At 36.4% G+C, this 19661-nt stretch overlaps 2 protein-coding genes across 5 annotated transcripts in view; one reads left to right on the top strand and one right to left on the bottom strand.

Annotated features, from left to right (window-relative positions):
• The window catches only part of LOC137391674 (CREB-regulated transcription coactivator 3-like), a 39987-nt gene extending 31656 nt beyond the window's left edge, over positions 1 to 8331 (top strand). For all 3 annotated transcript variants that reach the window (XM_068078196.1, XM_068078195.1, XM_068078194.1), the window contains 3 exons: positions 3348 to 3530; positions 4145 to 4271; positions 6866 to 8331. In XM_068078196.1, coding sequence (XP_067934297.1) covers positions 3348 to 3530; positions 4145 to 4271; positions 6866 to 7071 — 516 coding nt within the window. In that variant the 3' untranslated portion in view covers positions 7072 to 8331. The remainder of the gene's footprint in view (positions 1 to 3347; positions 3531 to 4144; positions 4272 to 6865) is intronic.
• Positions 8332 to 8603: 272 nt separating this feature from the next.
• The window catches only part of LOC137391672 (ras GTPase-activating-like protein IQGAP1), an 82731-nt gene continuing 71673 nt past the window's right edge, over positions 8604 to 19661 (bottom strand). For both annotated transcript variants that reach the window (XM_068078193.1, XM_068078192.1), the window contains exons 27-36: positions 17386 to 17553; positions 16349 to 16419; positions 13121 to 13362; positions 12794 to 12896; positions 12346 to 12546; positions 12104 to 12260; positions 11826 to 11953; positions 10168 to 10335; positions 9931 to 10036; positions 8604 to 9203 (exon numbers count right to left, since the gene is read on the bottom strand). In XM_068078193.1, the coding sequence (XP_067934294.1) occupies positions 9087 to 9203; positions 9931 to 10036; positions 10168 to 10335; positions 11826 to 11953; positions 12104 to 12260; positions 12346 to 12546; positions 12794 to 12896; positions 13121 to 13362; positions 16349 to 16419; positions 17386 to 17553 (1461 nt within the window). In that variant the 3' untranslated portion in view covers positions 8604 to 9086. The remainder of the gene's footprint in view (positions 9204 to 9930; positions 10037 to 10167; positions 10336 to 11825; positions 11954 to 12103; positions 12261 to 12345; positions 12547 to 12793; positions 12897 to 13120; positions 13363 to 16348; positions 16420 to 17385; positions 17554 to 19661) is intronic.

Raw genomic sequence — 19661 nt, 5'->3', positions numbered from 1 at the left:
TGTAGTTGCTGTCAGTGCTTGTGCTTGCTCAAGTTAGATGAGCTAGCCTAGAATCTTTAAAGATGTGGTTGCGTCAAATTTGAGTTGATTTGAAAAGAAAGCATTTTTTTGTCTACCAGTTGATATGTTGTTTGTTGTGTTAGGCGATCTCATTGTCAAGATATTTGAAGATTAAAATCAAAAAAAGTTCATCGCTGTACAAACGCTCAGGCAAAACAACATGCCCAGACTTGCCCAAAATGATGTAACGAGTGATACAACCTTTCTCTATCTCTCGTATTCACATTGGCTAATGCGATAAAAGTCCAGTCCTACATAGCTCTGTTGGCATATATTTTATTTTGTATTTGCTCATGTTGGCTAGAATAAAATTTTAAATCTAGCTACAGATACATTATTATGAATGTCTCAAAGGCCTCAAATAAGGAAAACTAAAAACTTGTCATATTAGCTTTCCCTAAATGCTGTGTAAACATCTGAGTACCGACTACGATTCTGCCGGTCTATGGTATTTAGGTCATCGAGTTAACTTATTTCGTCGCGGCCTTTGTATCAGCTAAGTTCTCAGTTACTACTCACCCCGGAAACTAGCTACTAAACAAAATAAGCACGCCGCCATCTTTAAAAATAATATGTTCGAGTATATGGCGAAACCTACTGCATCCCAAAAATCAAGTATAGTCAACGTTATCTAGTCATCATCTAGTATCATTATCAATTTGTAGAAAAAATTTGCTGGTCACATTCGATTAGTTAATTCAAGTACAAAACGAATGGTTTTATGAGTTGACCGAAATAGTGAACGCAAAACAACGTCAGTTTCGTTGAAATCAATTAACCCACCTATTCTGGCAAAGGATTACCAAAGCCATTCTTTCACCGGGTTGGCGGTTTGTGGACTCACCTGTTTTCACTTAGTAGGGTGGAGCATAAAATTTTTTGAACTTTATATTTAGTCCGTTGGAATTAAGTCGAGCTATGCAAAAGTAACTGCCAATACAACTCGGATTACACTTCATAAATCCATCCATCAGAGAAGAATTCAGCACAGGTGGCAACAGGGCTATGATGTATTCAATATGTTCTGCAAATCATGTTTTGCACTGTCTTCAACAATATTATTTTATTATATAATTTTTACACGCCAAAAATTTTTCGTTGCAGCATAAAGTTCTTATTAAACCATCCATCCAAGTCATGGCCATTCACATAGTTTCATCTCATATAATAGGACAAATTAATCTACTGCAGCAAACTCAAACAAAACATGGATTGTGCAGCACACATTCGTGTCTCTTCCATTTATGGCCGTTTCCAGACTGACACGACTGCTCCCCTAATGAACCACATAAACATCCTGTAACAATAAAACAAATGTCATTCATATATACGTCTTTCTAATGCGTATCTACTGAAAGCTTTCAATTTGAGAATTAGATAGATTGCGAGTGTAATTTTCAAAATGAATAAATGTTTAACAAAAGCATAAATACGCAAAGCCAACAATTCGATGCTTTGTTTCTGGGAGTTGAGGATGAGCATTGATCAATTGATTCTCCTCACTTTCTACAAGTGGGAAGTGAACGTAAATTCTAATCATAACTCTAATCTACTAGCTAAGACTGCCAAAGAAAATTTGAAGCAAATATTATAGCTATTATAGCTAGGTGAATCGATAAAAAGTTGTGAAACGATGATTTGTGATAGCAAAAAGTTATAATTTTATTTATTAGTAGATGTATTCATGAGTAATAAAATTATTACCGTTAGTTTAGAATATATGCAAAGGATACTCATAGTTAAAGATAAATTAACCTCCATTCTCCTATCTCTCTCTCTGCAGCATAACGCTGTTGACGCCTGTCAGCTCTAACCATAACCTGTCTGCCCAAATCTTTAATCACCTGACGCTCAGAAAACTTTGAGTCACCTTCGCATTGTTACAATTCTGATGTTTGTCAATAAAACGCTTTGGTGCAGTAATTCAGTAAATTAATGATGTCAATTAAATATCGATGTCGATACACGTAGCTCGTAGAATCTACTACTAGTCAATGCGCGTGACTAACTAGTAATAGAGAGTAATAGAGTAAGATCCCTAATAACCAGAATCTTCAAAATCACAGACAACCTGTTTTACGAACGATAATATTTAATATGACCTATATAAAAATTCTGTGCTGATGATTGGCTAATGAAAAGATCCTATATTTATCGCTCGTGGACTCTTTTCAGATGTATCACTTGTTACGTCCCTAATGAAGCACCCGCTCGAATCTGACCTTTTAAAGGATGTCCTCATTCAAACGCATATACCTCTGGACATGGTTAGTCTACAAAGACAAAATTGACATCAAATTGTAGCTGATGTTTTAGCCTTTTATTGGTCTTAATTTCATTAAATCGACCTTATTGACGCAACCACATCTTTAACTGTGCCGCAGCTTCAGTAAAATACGCCCGTCATTGATATGGGACATGTTGCACTACCGTGTCAACTTTTTTTATCGCCATGCAAAATGTCTTACTAGTTTGTCAAACGTGTTATTGCCATGTGAAACATGTGATTGCCATGTGAAACGTGTTATTGCCATGTGAAATGTCTCAGTCACAACATCTAATGTCCAGTAATTATTCCAAGAGTCCAGGGCTAACCCTAGCAATGGTAACACGTCCTAATACACAAGTTCACTGAACGATTTTATCATATACTGCTTTTTTAACATTAGCTTATGTGAGGATCAGGGAAATTGTTTCTCTTTAAGCATTTTCTGCTGCAGACTGCATTAGTTCTAATCACTACATTTGCTGGTTTTATTTTTGTCATTTGAAAAATGGGTGAAAAACCTTAGAGAATCAGTGTTTTTACCAAAGTTTAATAATAGTAGATACTTGCAAAATATAAGTTTCCCTTTTCATTTCTCTTTCATAATATTAAATTAAATAACTGATGATAATATAAAGATAGCTTTCACTGTAGTCTAACTATTATTCTTTGCATGCATTGTTTCTTCATCATTGTTCATTCAGATGAATTGAGAACACAACTCCTCGAGTTGACTTCTACTTGTTTGTGAGTGCTCCTGTTGTTTGTTTGAAAAGCTATTTGCTACTGTTCATCACTGTTTCATTTTGCTTAGACTCGGCTATTGTCTGTCTGTTCGTCCTCTCTATTATAACCTATTACTGTGTAATGTAGTATAAACCTTATGTGTCACTTTCATTGCTGCCTCATGAATAGCCTTCAGCTAATGTAGACGCTCTTATATAAAGGGCCTTGGTTAACTGCCTGCTTAGCAAACTCGAAGAGTAAAAATTATTTGACCAAACTTCTGCTGTTCTATTAGCAAGCCCAGCAGTATCGGCAGAATACAGAGAGTGTTCCTTCTCCTAGCTCCCCTGGCACTCCACCGATACGCTCACCAGAGAGTGTCGGAGGCAGCAGTCAGCATGGCGAAAACAGCATGAGCTTTGCCCTCAGCCCCGGCTCTCATTCATCGCTCCAGCAACAGTTTGACCAAGTGAAAATGGTGTGTAAGCCCGATGCTAGCTAATGTGTTGCTTATGCTCTCTATTCTATCACAGGCAAATGTGCATAGCTCAGACCACTAGCTCTCCTGTTCTTGCTGGTTGTTCAGTCGCTGTAAGTGGCAGCTTTTTTGCAATATAAAGCAGATTTTATAAAAAACAGATTTTAAATATTAAAATGTATGAAAGTGCTTGCTTCTTACTCATCATAGGGCCTGCTACTGCTATTTGTTCCTGCGCGGAAGTTCAAATGAACAATATATTTATTAGTGGTGAACTCAGTAGCAGTCCAGACTAGTAGTTGAAATTCCATTGTCATGTTTAGATGTCCATGTGAAACAATTACCATATTCTGTTTATAAATAAGCATGTTTGGGATTAAATGTACTCATATTAGCCAGAAAAAAGAAGAGCCATCTTTGTCTTATCCAATGATATGAAGGAATAAAAATAAATGTTGACAGTCATTTTTTCTTGTTGAAAATGTGTTTTTACATTAACAATATACTTATAGTGCATTTTGTGTTAAACATGAAATACACCCAGTGTTCTCATAGCAGGTGTATTTGTTGCCTTGTGAAATTAAACTTGTTTACAAATTTTTATAATCTTGTAGGACGGACCATCACCACACAATATGAATAGCAACCACTTTGCAAATGGCAATCTCACGGAAAATCCCTTTATACATGAACACAGACCTCCTATGAAACAGCACTCAATACCCAACATAGTCCTTACTGGTACGTTGGCTGTGTCTCTTCCTTATAGATGTGGCTGCGTCAAATTTGAATTGATTTTAAAATAAAGTATTTTTTTTGTGTATCAGTTGATTCGTTGTTTGTTGTGTTAGGCGATCTCATTGTCAAGATATTTGAAGATTAAAATCGAAAAAACTGTTCGCGGTAAAAACGCTCACGCCAAAAAACATGCCCAGACTTGCCCAAAATGATGTAATGCGTGATACAACCTGTCTCTATCTCTCGTATTCACATCGGCTAATGCGATAAAAGTCCAGTCCTACATGGCTCTGTTGGCATATATTTTATTTTGTATTTGCTCATGTTGGCTAGAATAAAATTTTAAATCTAGCTACAGATACATTATTATGAATGTCTCAAACGCCTCAAATAAGGAAAACTAAAAAACTTGTCATATTAGCTTCCTCTAAATGCTGTGTAAATATCTGAGTACCAACTACGATTCTGCTGGTCTACGGTAATTATGTCAAACAAACTGTAGAACAAGGTCTTTGTATCGGCACAGTTTCATCGCTTCCCGCGCTAATGATATACAGCCCCGTCTACATGATGCCCGTCGCCTATCCTGGAGGGGGCTGTATATCATTGCCCACACCGAAAACTAGTTTCTTGTTAAGTAAAATAAGCAAGCTGCGTTTTTGAAAAAAATATGTGGCGAAACCAACTACATCCCTAAAGTCATCTACATTGTATAGTCGACTGTCAACGTTATCGAGTCATTATTGGTATCAATTTGTAGACAAAAATTCACTGGTCACATTTGATTAGTTGATTCATGTACTAAACAAATGGTCGAGCTATGCAAAACTGCCTGTCTATGCAGCTCTGATTGCACTTTATAAATCCATCTATCAGACAAGATTTCAGCACAGGTGTCAACGGGGCTATGATGTATTCAATGTTCTGTTATGTTATGTCTATGATGTATTCAATGTTCTGTTAGCCTGTTAACCCTGGCCTTATTGTCAATTACCCTGAGCAATCTGTCCAACGATCCAAAGTTTTTAAACTTTTATTATATATATCTAAACGCTCAATAATACAATGATATTTGGTAAAACACTAGTATAAAAAAAATCGGGCCGCCCACAGCTAATGTTATCAAACAGAAAAAAACAGTACTTTGCCATTATTCGGCTAAAACTATTAAAGTTTGTACGGTTTTAGAAAAACTCGTAAAACCATTTAGAAAAACATCATATCCATTGAGCACAACAATGTTTATCATTATTTTATGACTCAAAATTTACTGGAAAATTATAAGTAGTATTATAATTTTATTGTGATGCAAATAAAATTCTTTATTTGCATCACAATCACTTATTACCTACCGATAAAGGAGTCAAGTCGATTTTTTTCGCGATACCGTTCAAATAAAATTTGTTACTAAACGAAGGAAGTAGGTAAAGCTATTTGAAAACTGTTACGAATGGAAGTGAAATTTCTGGTCTAATATCTTGTGCAAAAATTAATTTGATTGCTTTACGCTGTTATTTAAAAACGGCTTTTGTAAACAAAGCCATGTGAATGCCGGAATTCCGGCTGATAGAGATTATGACACCCTACGCAATGCCTGGAAACCGACAGTTCAGGTTCAACCTTCAAAGGGTTAAGGCTGCCAGCACGAATATTGGTCGTTAGAAAATAGTAAAAAACAAAAAATAAATTGAATAAAGTTATAACTGCATTGTAAATTTTAGAATGTCTGATGGTTGGAAATTTTAGACATAAAACCCGTATCGACAAACCCGATACCCGAAAAACTCGTTGGCCAAGAAGTACTCGTGCCCAGCACTAGTTTCTGGTATACATGTAGTTGTGCAATAAAATTAGGGCTTCGACGCTAGGGCTGCATTGGCCACAGACTTGTTATATTTCTAAAACATTGATGCATCCGAATTTATGTTAGCTTAGCTAAAAGAATATATATAAGATCGTCTTAATGGCAAAGATGCAGTTTTTCTAAATAGTCTTCTATATTGTGACAGTATAAAGGGATAGTTTTGCGTATAAACATATGCTCGGAGTACAGCAATGGCATTGAGATATTGTGATATTGACTAAATTTGTATCTTGGTTTGCTTGCATTATATAAAGACTTAGTACAATTAACACCTTGCAGGAGTAGCTTTTAACACATGCTTAGGTAGCTCAAAAAACTGATATACTTGAAGCTGTCATATTCTAGTAGTAAAGGTTTTGTCAAAACGTGTGATCACAACTAGTCAGTTCTGGTCTATGGGAGGCAATCATACTTACCAAGGCACAAGCTTAACTCTAAGGCTACAAAACTAGAATACAACTTAACACTAAGTGTGATCAGTAATCAGATGATTATAGAAGCAGTTTTTGTTTACCCCTATAAATCAAATGTAGTGGCATAAAACTTGACAAACTTTGGTCAGGCGATGACTCTGATCTAACATCAATTAATTGAGAAATTGCCCCCAAATATTGCCCCATTGCCATTTATCGGTGAACACTTACGGTATTGTATGAGTCTGGAGTGCCAACAACACTCGCTTTCTCAGCTTTTCTTTGGATTATGCTGAACCATTATGCAATTTCTTTTGTAGGTGTCGATGACAACTATGGACAGTTTTTTGATAAAGAATTTAAACCAACAATGAGTATGTCAGACTCTTTCGATGCTAATGAAATGTTCGTTGCTGATGAACAGTTTAGGTCCGACTTGGCTCCTATTTGTTTGGAGGATCTACGAATGCTTGATGACCCTTCCAATGTTTTGACTGACCCCAATACCGAAGAACAGCTTAGGTAGTGATTGGTTGCCGTCATCTTTCTGCTCTTTTTCTTGTTGCTCACAAGCAGGGTTTCTTACTGTGACACCTATCGCTGCGCTGGGTGGCAGCTATGACAGGTTTATTTTTATGGATAATTGTAATCATAGACATCAATTTTAACTGATAACTGTAGTTGTATGTGCCATTTGCATAGCTAGTAGCAATTGCGGGAGTCACTTTACTGACGCCCAAACAAACCTGAAATGGGTGTTCAATTGGTGTTCGCGTCTCATAAGGCGACAAGTATCGAATAGTACCGATTCTTTGGATGAAGCTACATGCTGGTCTGTTTGCCCAACACGCTATGGATTACAGGTACAGAGACGACACCTTTAGCTAATAATTCTGGTAGTTCATTTATGTATATGGCTTGACTAATGTATGTAACAGCGGCTGCCTCTCTCTCATGTAAAGTGTACAGATTACAGTGTTGTATTTAACATATTTTCACTGGACATTGAGCTGGTCTAAGGGGTATGTTTATTCATTTCTAATCGAGTACAGTCTATGTATATTCTATACTGTTGATTCACTTGTCTTAACATAAACCAAAATTAATGAGAAGATAAATTTAACCTTGTATAGCGCTGATCTAGTATTGTAATGGATTATGAATGTCGTGTCTTTTACGCAATTTAGTCAAATTATGTTATTTTATATTCTATTTTATATCGTTGAAATATTGCACATATTTTTGTAAAAACAAGTTTACTGTAAATGCATTATTGTTATAAAAGTGGCAGATATAACAGGTATCAACTTAACTAAAAGATAATAAATGCTAGATTTTTCAGGTTGAACTTGGTATATTGAATTTTTATCTTTCAAGTGCTTTGACTTAGTAATCATTATGCATTGTAAAACAAGGGATAAAGACTGTTCGCAATATTTTTTATAGTTCTTTATATGTTAATAGTGGAGTTGTCCGTTTCCTCTAGACAAATTCTGAGCGATGCATTCATAGGATTTGAGTTAGTAGGAATTGCAGCAAGTAGATGTAGAATTTGCACATTCACCTTATTTCGCACTCGTGTCCCAAACTTGCTTGACAGTTGAGATCAAGCTCGTAATCAATTTGGTTTGTTACTTTTTCAATTGGAGACATCCATAGTTCACCATAGTTATTACTACACAATGACATGGACAGTGACCCCAGTTTTATTTTCATGCTGTTACTAGTTTGTTGTCTCACTGCCTATTACATTTCTCATCTTGATAAATATACCATATCCACTCATTTGGTTATCACAAAGCCATTGATTCTGCTGGCAATCACTGTGAAAAACTGCCAATACTTCTATATAAATAATTAGTGTCGCTGGCTATGCAAACCTGATGCAGCATGGTTATTGGCAAAGCTGCTAGTCTTAAAATCTACTGCTGCTGGAAATATTGAAGGCCTGATGTATGTCAGGCAGATGGTGAGCATGAGACACTCTTGGTAGATAGGAGTTGCTGAGCTTTCACTAGCCTCTCATCATCGCTAATTGAAATATAAAACGTGAAGCAGTATTCTTTCTTCCAAATACAACTTATTTTACAATGTCTTAAAGTGCAGCATCTCTAAGTAAAACGTAATTAGGCAGAACGAACAACTCGCTGACAAACTTGATCACTTTCAAAAGACTTTTGAAAGCAAAGATTTGTATCATAAAATATTCAATTTCGAAACCATCGCATTTAACAGATAATGTCAAAACTTGATATAATCTAAGCGACAAACAACGAATCATTGCCAGAGGCAAATAGTGGCGGAGCTCAAGAAAAATGAAAAGTTAACCGCTACATGTCTGGACCATAGTATGGATAAATAGTAAGCACCTGGCATTTAAAAAGCAGCGAAGCAAGAATACCTTATAAAGGAAGTAGAGGTAATATTATGAAGAAGACGTAACCAAAAATTCCATAAATTGTAATGACAGAGGCTGATGGTACCAACAGTCGTCGTTACAGTTGAAACATCGCATTATGTGTGAATTAAAGTACGGGGAAACTACTTGGTGATGTAGAACTTCTTGTTGAGCAAATGCAGCAATAGATTTACATTGACTTTAGCTCTTTCAAACAATAGCATCACAGCTACGCCTTCGTATTGCAGTTCCAGCAACTCCTACAAGTACAATAACATCTAACAATCACATCTCTGGGAATTCAAAATAACAAACAATGGTGTGTTGGTTGGTGTGTATGTGTCCCAAAGCAGATAACCTTGTTGCCAAAGTCATCCATTCTGCAAATATTCAAATGCATATCTATCGTCTATTCAACAGGATCAAATCCAAAAATAAAAGAGACTGACCTGTTGTTTTGGTTGACACGCACACAACAATACCTGATGAATTTATATTATGTATCACTTTTACACAAGAAACCAGTGAAGGAGTTCAATCACTTTTTCACAGCCATACATGTATGTAGAATAGGCTGTATTAGTTTACGGTATATTTTAACTCCTGAACTTCACCATTGAGTGAATTGGACAATTTGTAACCTGTTTCTCAACACCGCTTGCAAAAGATTGATTAGAGAGGTATTCACATGAGTTCATCTAGTTATAATAGCACATGCTATAGAATCGTCTGTGTTTTCACTAACATAAGCCAAAAGAGAAGATAACTCTGATTTCATGTTTCAAAACTGGGTACTTAATACACGTAGACAATATTGCATTCCTGCTCTTTTCATCAAAATTTGTTAAACAAGGTATTTGGTGAAATTTATTATTTTGCTAAACGATGAAAATTTATAATCTGAAAGATATAAACAAACAGCATTTATATCCTATGATTTACCAGAGATATATGATAAACAAAAGATGGTAACTGTATATTGCATACCTGAAGTTTAAGTAAGTGCGTTTCAGACACTGTCATCACCTTAGCTGTGCACTGAAATACAGCTGGATCATCAGTTGTGCTGATTTCAAATTGGACGTTCTTCAACCTTCAAAAGATATTTTGAACAAGCTGAACTTATTATAAGCAGTGACAATGGGAAATCTTAAGCCAGGCTGGTCTGGGCGATTTTACAGACGTGCAAGTAAACTTGTACTCAAGAATTTTTTATGAACTCACTGGCTAGGATTACAGCCATCTATTTCGAGCACTATTCCTCGCTCATGCAGCTTTGCTGCATTGTATTTCACTACTTGCTTCTTTGTCTCTTTTTTTCCTTTTTTCGGTTTCTTCTCTTCCTCGGGGGTGCCAGTCGAGCTGACACTTATGTAACTGCTCCGACTGCGCCTGGAGACACATTGACATAGTTTTTGAACTCCAAAATTTTTTTAAGTCATAAGCAGATGGCTATTTCATTCCAACAGCAATTACAAAACCAACTCAAATGTATGGAAAATCAAGGCAATCGATGACTAACAACAGTTTAAGAAACTTTGAAATACAGCCAATAGAAAAGTCACGAATGAAATGTTTAAAATGTCAAGGATGCATAAACATGGTGAAGTCCATGTGAAATGGCTAACATAACAACGCCTGAGCGCTGCATGAAGCTTATCTCACCCGTGGCTAAAGTAAGTTGTAAGAAAATGTAAATTCATGAGTAAGAGTATATATTGGCATTAATAAGAAAGGGCTAGCGGAAACTCATGTTATCTCAGTAAAAGACAAGTAGAACTAACATCCACCCGTTGTGTTAAATCACTCTCATCTCTAATACAAACCTGAATGTTAATGATCTCCTAATTAGAGACTGAATTATGTTATAACGGCTAAGGTCTTGATAACAGTTGCCAAATCAAATTATACAACTTGTAATTGCTGCAAATACCATCAATATATTTTAATTTATTAATGCAATCGACTCAGTTGTTCCTGTATCACTCAGAAACCTTTACACACAAGGACATATACGTACATTATAGTCAAACAAAATATGAAGAATGTTAGCAATTTTCAAACTCTGATCATCAGGGTGCTTGTTGCTTATTTCCTTACTACTTTTCTCTTTTTTTAATTCTTTTTAATGCCCTGCTTCCTGAATAGACATTTTGGTTGAAGCTTCAGTGATATTTTAGGATAAACTTCATATTTTTCAGAGTGAAATATATTAGCAAAACGAGATCTAAAATAAAAATGACAATTAAATGCAGCGTTGAGCAGTCATACACTTGCTCAGTAATGGTCGCTTTCACTTGTGAAAACTTCAAACAGTTAAAGAGCTGTAACCCTTTGCACACAAGTTCCTATCTAAGTAGTAGTTAGCTAAGACTTTTCCCCTTAAGTTGATATGAACAGGTGAACTTGTATTGTAAACTAAATAGAGTGGTTAATTTGATCTAAACTTCATTTTACTAACCAATATCAATAAAAGCATTCTTTCACTCATTCTATGGGATAACTACGAATGTTGTAAATAGAAAAGACAATTCCTCGTGACTTCTATAAAATGTTGATAGAAACCACGAGAAATGCTGGACACTGAAAACTAAAACAACAATTTATTGTACTGTCATGAGAAAGTCTCATTTATTCAGCTACAATATGCATTACTTAGTTCACTGTTATTTTGTATTTGTGTCTCTATTTGGAAGTTTCACTATCATGATAATATGTGAATGTCTTCCATCGAACATGACAATACGTGTTATATAATGCCGATAGCTATATTTTAAAAATTGCAAACCGGGGTTGCTTTTGCTATTAGGAGAATCTGCAGTAAGCATTTGTTAAGTTATATTTTAACAGAACAGAATGGTATCATAGTTAAAGAATCGTACCTTTTACCAGCTGAAAGCATGTTTGAGAGACACGCCTGTACATACATCTTATAATAATCTATTTGTGACTCAAAGAAGCTTCTCTTTGTCTGCAGATTGTTCATTGTCTCTTTAAGTTTCTCAAGGTCCTTCAAGAGAGGGAAGGTTAATGTTAGAGGAAATAGAGGCAGGCAGGTAAGACAATGGACAAAGGTAAGACAATGGGCGCAGGTAAGACAATGGGCGCAGGTACTCATCCCTGATGCTAACTGTAAACTAATAAGTAAGGACAGCCACACCTCTCGCCGAGCCGCTCTGTAGCGCCGCTGATTTCTGATGTCCTGCGCAATTAGGTTCACCATCTCTTGATAGTGGCCATCATCTGAGAGCAATTTCGCCTCAGCCAACCTCGCCAGATCCTCCTTAACCTTGACCTTCTTTTCTGCTAGCGGCAGCCTGCAACAAGCATAGAAGTCAGTGAAATAGCCGGAAATCAGTGGGTGAACTATGATAAAGTTCAAAATATAAAAGTATGACCTACTTTCGCTCATTTTGGCCTTTGACAGACTTGGAACGTGTGACAGCAAATTCCTTGTCCTCGGCTCTCGCATCCACCTGCTCCTGTTGAGCAATCATAGCAGTATGCTGTGCCTCTTGCTCGTCTGTGGTCTCGCTTTTCAACACCGCTGTAAGCGTGTCTCCCAGTTGACACCGTATTATGTCTATTGTTTGCTGTTTAGTGCTGCAAAAGCAAAAGAGTTGCCACAGTTAACAAAACCCTTCCCTGTGCCTATAGAACTACGCAAAGCATGCAAATAAGCCAAGACAAAACAGTGTAACGGCAAATCTAAAACTAGCAAACCAAAGAATGAAGGACACAGAAAGGAAAGACAATCAAGTAGAAAAAGCCAGAAAAAAATGGAGGTTTCAGCGACCAATCAGTGACCAACGGACCAGAGATATAAAATATTGATTGAAGCGAGTAATACCTAATAAGCAGACCAGCCAGGTCTGACTTCTCATCCACTGTGGCAGAATGTTTGTTACTGAGCGTGAGACAGACCTCTTCCTCCTTGTTGCCTCCGGACCCTTCTGCAAACGTTACCATATAAACATGTAACATATGAATAAGCTTGTGCGTGCATTTCTTACATAACGCTACTTGTGATAGAGGAGGGGTCACTGCATCTCTCTACCTGACACCATTTGTAAAAGGAAATACACTATGTGACGGCGAATCTTTCCACAACATATCGTGAGTAGGCAAGGCAGATATCATATCTATGTTTGTGAGGAACCTGGACTAAAAGGCTCACCTCCCAGAAGTTCCTCTATAGTTGGAGACTTCTCACCGAGGTCCTTTAACAACTCATGTATGATATCTGTTGGCTCTGGCGCTATCTTAGATTGATATTCAAGGAGCTTTGAATGCGTGTTGAGGAGATCATCAAGGGTTATGTATATTTGAGGTTTGACAACGAGGGTAGCCTCGGTGTACTGATCAATATTAAAGTGTACTTCAGGGGCTTCCACGTCACACGCCTTTCGGAAATATGATCTGAAAGGGCAAGGAAATTTGTCTATGTGAAAGCTATCAAAGTTATTGATATATTGAACTTAAATTTGGCTGTTGGTGGGCTGAATACGTCGAAATAACGAAGATGCCGATATGCTATTTGCCAAAACCAACCTCTGAAAGAGATACGATGCTCTACGATGCTTGCACTCTCTCAGTTCAGCGTTATAAGTTATAGTGAAAACGAAACCAAAAACAAATAGGTGATACAATTTTAGCTGATGACAAAGTTGAAGTTTAGTTTAGTAAAATACATACTAAAACTTTAAGTATGTGTTTAGTAATCTAAACTCATTTAAGTTAAATTCAACGTTTATGTTATACACGTGTTTCGAAGGTAAGAATTCTCTACGGTACGTACTGCACCTAGTCTATTGTAATGCTACATTTTATTGCAGATCATAATCACTAAATACAGTGTACACTAGAGTTATTGTAGGTAACTATAGTTACTAAGATTAACATACTACATATTTTGTTAATAATTTTTAATATGTACAGTACATATACAAAATTTTGATGTTTTTACCAAAGGGTGTTTGCATTAAATAATTACTATGAGTTTCTATACCATTCTACATGACATTTTTAGATTGTTGATATGTGATGCCAACCCTGGAACAAACAGAAATTGTATGGCGAGGGTCCACTGTATCAAGATAACGTTGTTACATCTACTACAAATACTACTAGGCAACTATTTTTCTCCTTTTGGTAAAAGTGCACTCTCCTCAAAAGGAGTACATCAGCGTCAGCGTTTGTAGGAAGAATCCTTAGAAGTTATCATCACTAGAGACAAGGTGATATCATCTACATATGGGCAACATTACAAACAGCTACTGCTGACTCACAGATGAGAGGAAAGCATTCAGAAAAGGCTACATATGATTAAAGACAGCAATTATAATAATTCACAATGATTCTCTCATGCGCTATTGTTTCGTGAGAAGATAACTCTGCAAAGAATTTTATACTTTATACCCTACAGGATGAAAATATTCGTTGGTCATAAAAATTCGCAATTTCGCGAACAGTCAATCCCGCGAATTATTAAATTCCGTGAATAATTAGTTCTATTTTTAATCACAAGAGAGAATAACTACTGCATCAAATTGAAAACTAGTCGCTAGCCTAGTTTTTAATATAAATACTAAATGTAGTTGAGTTCCAAAACATTTTTAAAATCATTGTCTGAGCTTTGAGCTAACATCATTGCCAATGCATCACATTTATTTACAAAATTATTCGAGGTTGTCACAAGATATGCAGAACCGCGTCATCGTGAAGATAGCCGCTAGGCAGAAGTACTAAACGTAGCCGAGTTCCAAAGCTTCTTTAAAATCATCGCCAGGCTTCGAGCTTTATTACCATTGCGTCAAACTTTACAAAATTTTTCAAGGTTTTCACAATTTATTCGGCATGGCTTCAGCATCGCAAAAAAGCTTTCCTAGTCTTTTTACATTAAAATCAACTCCATCAATCTCTAATACCGAAGTCGAGGACGATCATGATTCTGATCTGGACATTATGGTATGTATTTGATTTGCAGATACATTTTTTCATAATCAACTGCATTAGTTAATTCTTTTGTTTAAAAACTGATTGCTTTCATTAAATACTTCAGCTATTGTTTTTGTACTTCTTTAACACTCGTTAATGTTTTTTTCTTTTTTGTGTTTACTGCAGATTGAGAATGAAACAACCTACTCCGATTACGAAAACTAGAAACAAGTAGTAATATTCATCAAGGCAGGAATATTGGCAGAGAAGCAATCGGTCAACCTAGACCCCTTCATCGACTACAACTCCTTGATATCACTGCAGCAAACATGATTAAATTATATATTTTATTTCATGTATAGATAGATATATTACAATTTATTACAAACTTGAGTGTACAAATAAAATATTTCAAATACAAATAAAATTTTACAAACGATGAATGGAGTAAATATAAACAGTTTAGTCCATATGGCGGTTGTCTAGCAATAAAATTAAACTGGTACTCTTGATATGTGAATACTAGCGTGTAATGGTGCTTTCTGACTAGTTATTTTGGTAATAGCAGCTCTGTCGCTGTCACTGTCTTGGGTAGATGTTGAAGGCGATTCTCTCGCTACTACATGGCTGGTAAGGAAGTTATCATCAGAACTCTCCTCGTGGCTTACTATTGCAAAGTTCTGCCGGTTGGCCAAAGATTTGTGCTCGTAAAGGCGTTTTTGTTCCTTTTTTAAAAACAGATTTATTCTTCTCGTAAGTAGCTGCGGTCACTTCAACCTCAATTTCCAGACCTCCCTGAATGATTGGTGATCTTCTAAAAATGACATCTACCACCCTTGCAATCATTGTTCTTCGGTGTATGATGAAATCATTGTTCTTCGGTGTATGATGAAAAATCTCTCTCTCACACTAAAACAAATAATGAAGCGGTAGGGATGGAAAAAATAAGTATTGCGTTTTACCGAAGAACCAAAGTAAAATTCAACTAATTTAGTAAATGTGAAAAACTCATTACTTACCAAAAGTTGTTGGCTTATCAAAGGCCTCCAAAGCGATGAATATTCGTGAAAACTTCTGGACGCAGCAAAAATGGTTTACCGTAGCTTAGCATGATCGTCTCGCAGTTGTAAGCTAAATATAAACCGGAACACGCGGCGTGCGCATGCGTAGGAATAACTCTATTACTAGCTGCAATAGAGTTAACTTTTCCTAGAGAGTGGCAGTTTTCAGCCGCGAATAAATTCATCCACGAATATGCATGAAAAGTCAATTTTCGCGAAATATAACTCCGCGAATAAATTCATCCTGTAGGGTATTAAACTAAGGTCATCACCATCATCCGGGTTGGCACATGAAATACTGCTATGCTGCACAGTCCGCATACAATCAACTAAATCTAATCTACAGGAGGTGACTACACAAGTGAACACCACAGCGGTACAACATGTACAACTAGAAAGCAACTCACTTGAACTTTTCATGAGAGCCTTTAATGTAAGTGTTGAGGCATGCAAGATGCTGACTGTCTCCCCCACCAAACTGAAAAGACAATTATATTGACGACACTGAGCGTGGGACTACTGCAATTGGGTAAGCGAGTGATGGGGCATGGGAGGCTAACTAACTACATTAAATCCAACCTCTAGCTCTACTAGCTCAATACGACAAACTAAAACAGGTGCAACTATAAGATACAATAAAAACAGCCATGTAGTTAAAGCTGAATTTACATCAGTAGGTAAGGTAGGGGAGGTAACTTGGCGATGCGAGTAGGGGAGGTAACGTGGAGATGCGAGTAGGGGAGGCAACTTGGAGTGGTAACTTGAGCATTTACCAACATGCTAACTTGTGTACACAAGTACATGAACCTGATCTTCGACAGGCTACAGCTTCATGGAACATTATAACACTCAGGGAAAAGGAAAACAGCTAGCCTGCTTTTGCAATATGATTGTTCATGGTGCAAAGGGCAGACATATCGTGGTTAGGTTCCTGTTTCAACATTTGTATAAGCTGCTTTCGATGCGTTTTCCCAGTATGCTACAGTCTAGATACCAACAAAAAGCTGAATTGTTGCAAGATATGTTTCAGGCAGAGCAGATATCTGTGTTCATATACTTCCTAAATATAGATGTAGTTCCATGCAAACGGCTAACAAAAAGAATGAGACAACAGGGCTAACACTATGAAGCAATCACATAGATCTCAAACAAAGATTTGAAGTAAAATGACCCGTTGCAAAGACATATCCATGTTTGTAAATAAACTTCCACAGATATTTGAGAATTACAAATGCTTAACATACAAGATGTCCCTTCTCTTTAGCCCCATTAACTTAAATGCATGTATTTTGCTAAAACTAACTACAGGATGATTATTCAGATAATAGATAAATTATCTCATAGAAGAATGTGCAACAGATGCTGGTGTCACGTAATGTACTTGTCATAGAAGTAAATTCTACAGCAGATACAGGTTCCAGAGTTGCAGGACAGAACAACTCACCCCTTTATTGGAAGCTGCAAACTGCAGTATCTTGGCAACCGAGCCCAGGTTACGTCTCTGGTCAGGCGTTAGAGCACCCTTCTCCGCATCCATGTCTATGATGTCATAGGCATCCGGGGCAGCAATGGTAGAGTTGATATATCGGTAGTAAAGCAGGTTGCCTACAATCTGAATAGTTATGATAATGAGAAGGGGATCCTTGGCAGCGACAGCTAGCTGAGTCCGTAAATAATCAAAGAACAAATGAGCTCTAGGAAAATGTTTGATTGGGTAACGGCTCAAAATAAAATGCTATTTTGCCAGCAGTTTTAAAAAAAAGTAGAGTTGCTTTTCCTACTAAATGAAAGTGCAACTCCAAAACAGGAGACAATTCTATAATTTGTTTATTATTAATTTAGATGTTTCAACTCTAACCACTTGATTTATTGTTTTAATGGAGCAGGAATAGAACATACATGTTTACAATCTGCATGAGTGCACAATATTACTTGGCTTACTTTAGCTACATGTTGTTCAATATAAAATTATCTCAATTGATAGAAAGACGATACCTGCAATCCTACAACTACATAAACAAGCTATAAAACTTGCTACATCATACGAGTACGTAACAGTATATACAACATAAGATTAAGATAAGACAGTTATCACAGACGGCCATTACATTACGTTATCTTCTCATTCGCACCATTTTCTTAATAATAAACTCACAAGTATAGGAGTATACAAGTATAGGAGTATACAAGTATAGGAGTATACAAGTATAGGAGTATACAAGTATAGGAGTATACAAGTATAGGAGTATACAAGTATAGGAGTATACAAGTATAGGAGTATACAAGTATAGGAGTATACAAGTATAGGAGTATACAAGTATAGGAGTATACAAGTATAGGAGTATACAAGTATAGGAGTATACAAGTATAGGAGTATACAAGTATAGGAGTATACAAGTATAAGAGTATACAAGTATAGGAGTATACAAGTACAGGAGTATACAAGTATATGAGAATAGGAGTATTATAGGAGTATATGAGTATACAAGTATAGTAGTATATGAGTATAGGAGTATTATAGGAGTATATGAGTATTATTATAGGAGTATATGAGTAGTATTATAGGAGTATAGTAATACTAGGAGCTGGTTGTCTGTTCATCAAATAAACGTGTTGCTCTAGTTGTGCGTCAGTTCCCAACCTAGACTTATTAACTATAGTTAACTATAGTTAATAGGTCTATGCTTCCCATAGACTACCAACTTCACTCTAACATTATAAAGCAATGTCAATGTACCCTATGCAGAGATGTGTCTAGTTTTTCTGTTAACACAGTTTTTTCATTCGTGTTTGGTCTAGTCAAATAAATAGGTCTCGATTGAAGGTTAACTGACAGCATTTAAAAATTAAATCTATTTGTACAATCATGATATTTCGTTTTTTAGCAAGGATTTTGATGTTGGAAAAACAAAAAACCCGTTTTTGAGACAAAAACACTTGCGACGCAAGCTCCAAGCTGTGATATGAGGGGGTTTATTTTTCCAAAACACAGACTTACAAGTTATGATGTCAACACCGATGGTTAGGCAATGCAGAATGCAAGACAAAACACACTTTTGTTGGCTGCTATTCTTAAAGGTTGATTTGCAACAAAATTCACATTACAGTTATTTGGTATCAAAACATTCATCATGTCTTACTATGTTGTGTTGTAGGTGCAAAATATATGGGAATGTGATTACAAGCTTTTAAAAGCTAAAAAACGAACAGTTAATCGCAGCCACACAAGACCGCCGTAGTTTGGATTCGCTTTCCAAAACGGCTCAAATGTGACGTAGTTGTTACAGGATGGTTTCTGTTTACACTTTCATGCAACCTTATTCGTCGAAATATTTTCACAAATATACTTCACGCATTCAATAAAACCATGTCAATTGTTCTTACGCGTCTGTTTTATCGTCATTGTAATGCCGTCACTTTTAGCAGTGATATCTTATAACTTACCGTAAAAAATCGTTAAACTTTTAAACCTTAGCTCGAAGGAGTACATATCATTGTCTGATAATCATGACAAGCCTGTTGGTCACCTGTGATAATCAAAAAGTGCTGCCAAAATTATTTGCGAAGTATTGGGTCACGTGATCAGATTACGACTTGACGATTGAATAATGCCGAAACAAAACTGTAAAGTAGCGAGCATCTATATTTGATACGGGGTCTTCGGTAAAACCCGAAGTGTTTGTCATAAACTAGTGCTACGATAAGTTTTAGATTGAGCTT

Source organism: Watersipora subatra, chromosome 3 (assembly GCF_963576615.1).
Source record: "Watersipora subatra chromosome 3, tzWatSuba1.1, whole genome shotgun sequence".
NCBI classification, from domain to species: domain Eukaryota; kingdom Metazoa; phylum Bryozoa; class Gymnolaemata; order Cheilostomatida; family Watersiporidae; genus Watersipora; species Watersipora subatra.
This window is presented reverse-complemented; position numbering and strand designations above follow the sequence as displayed.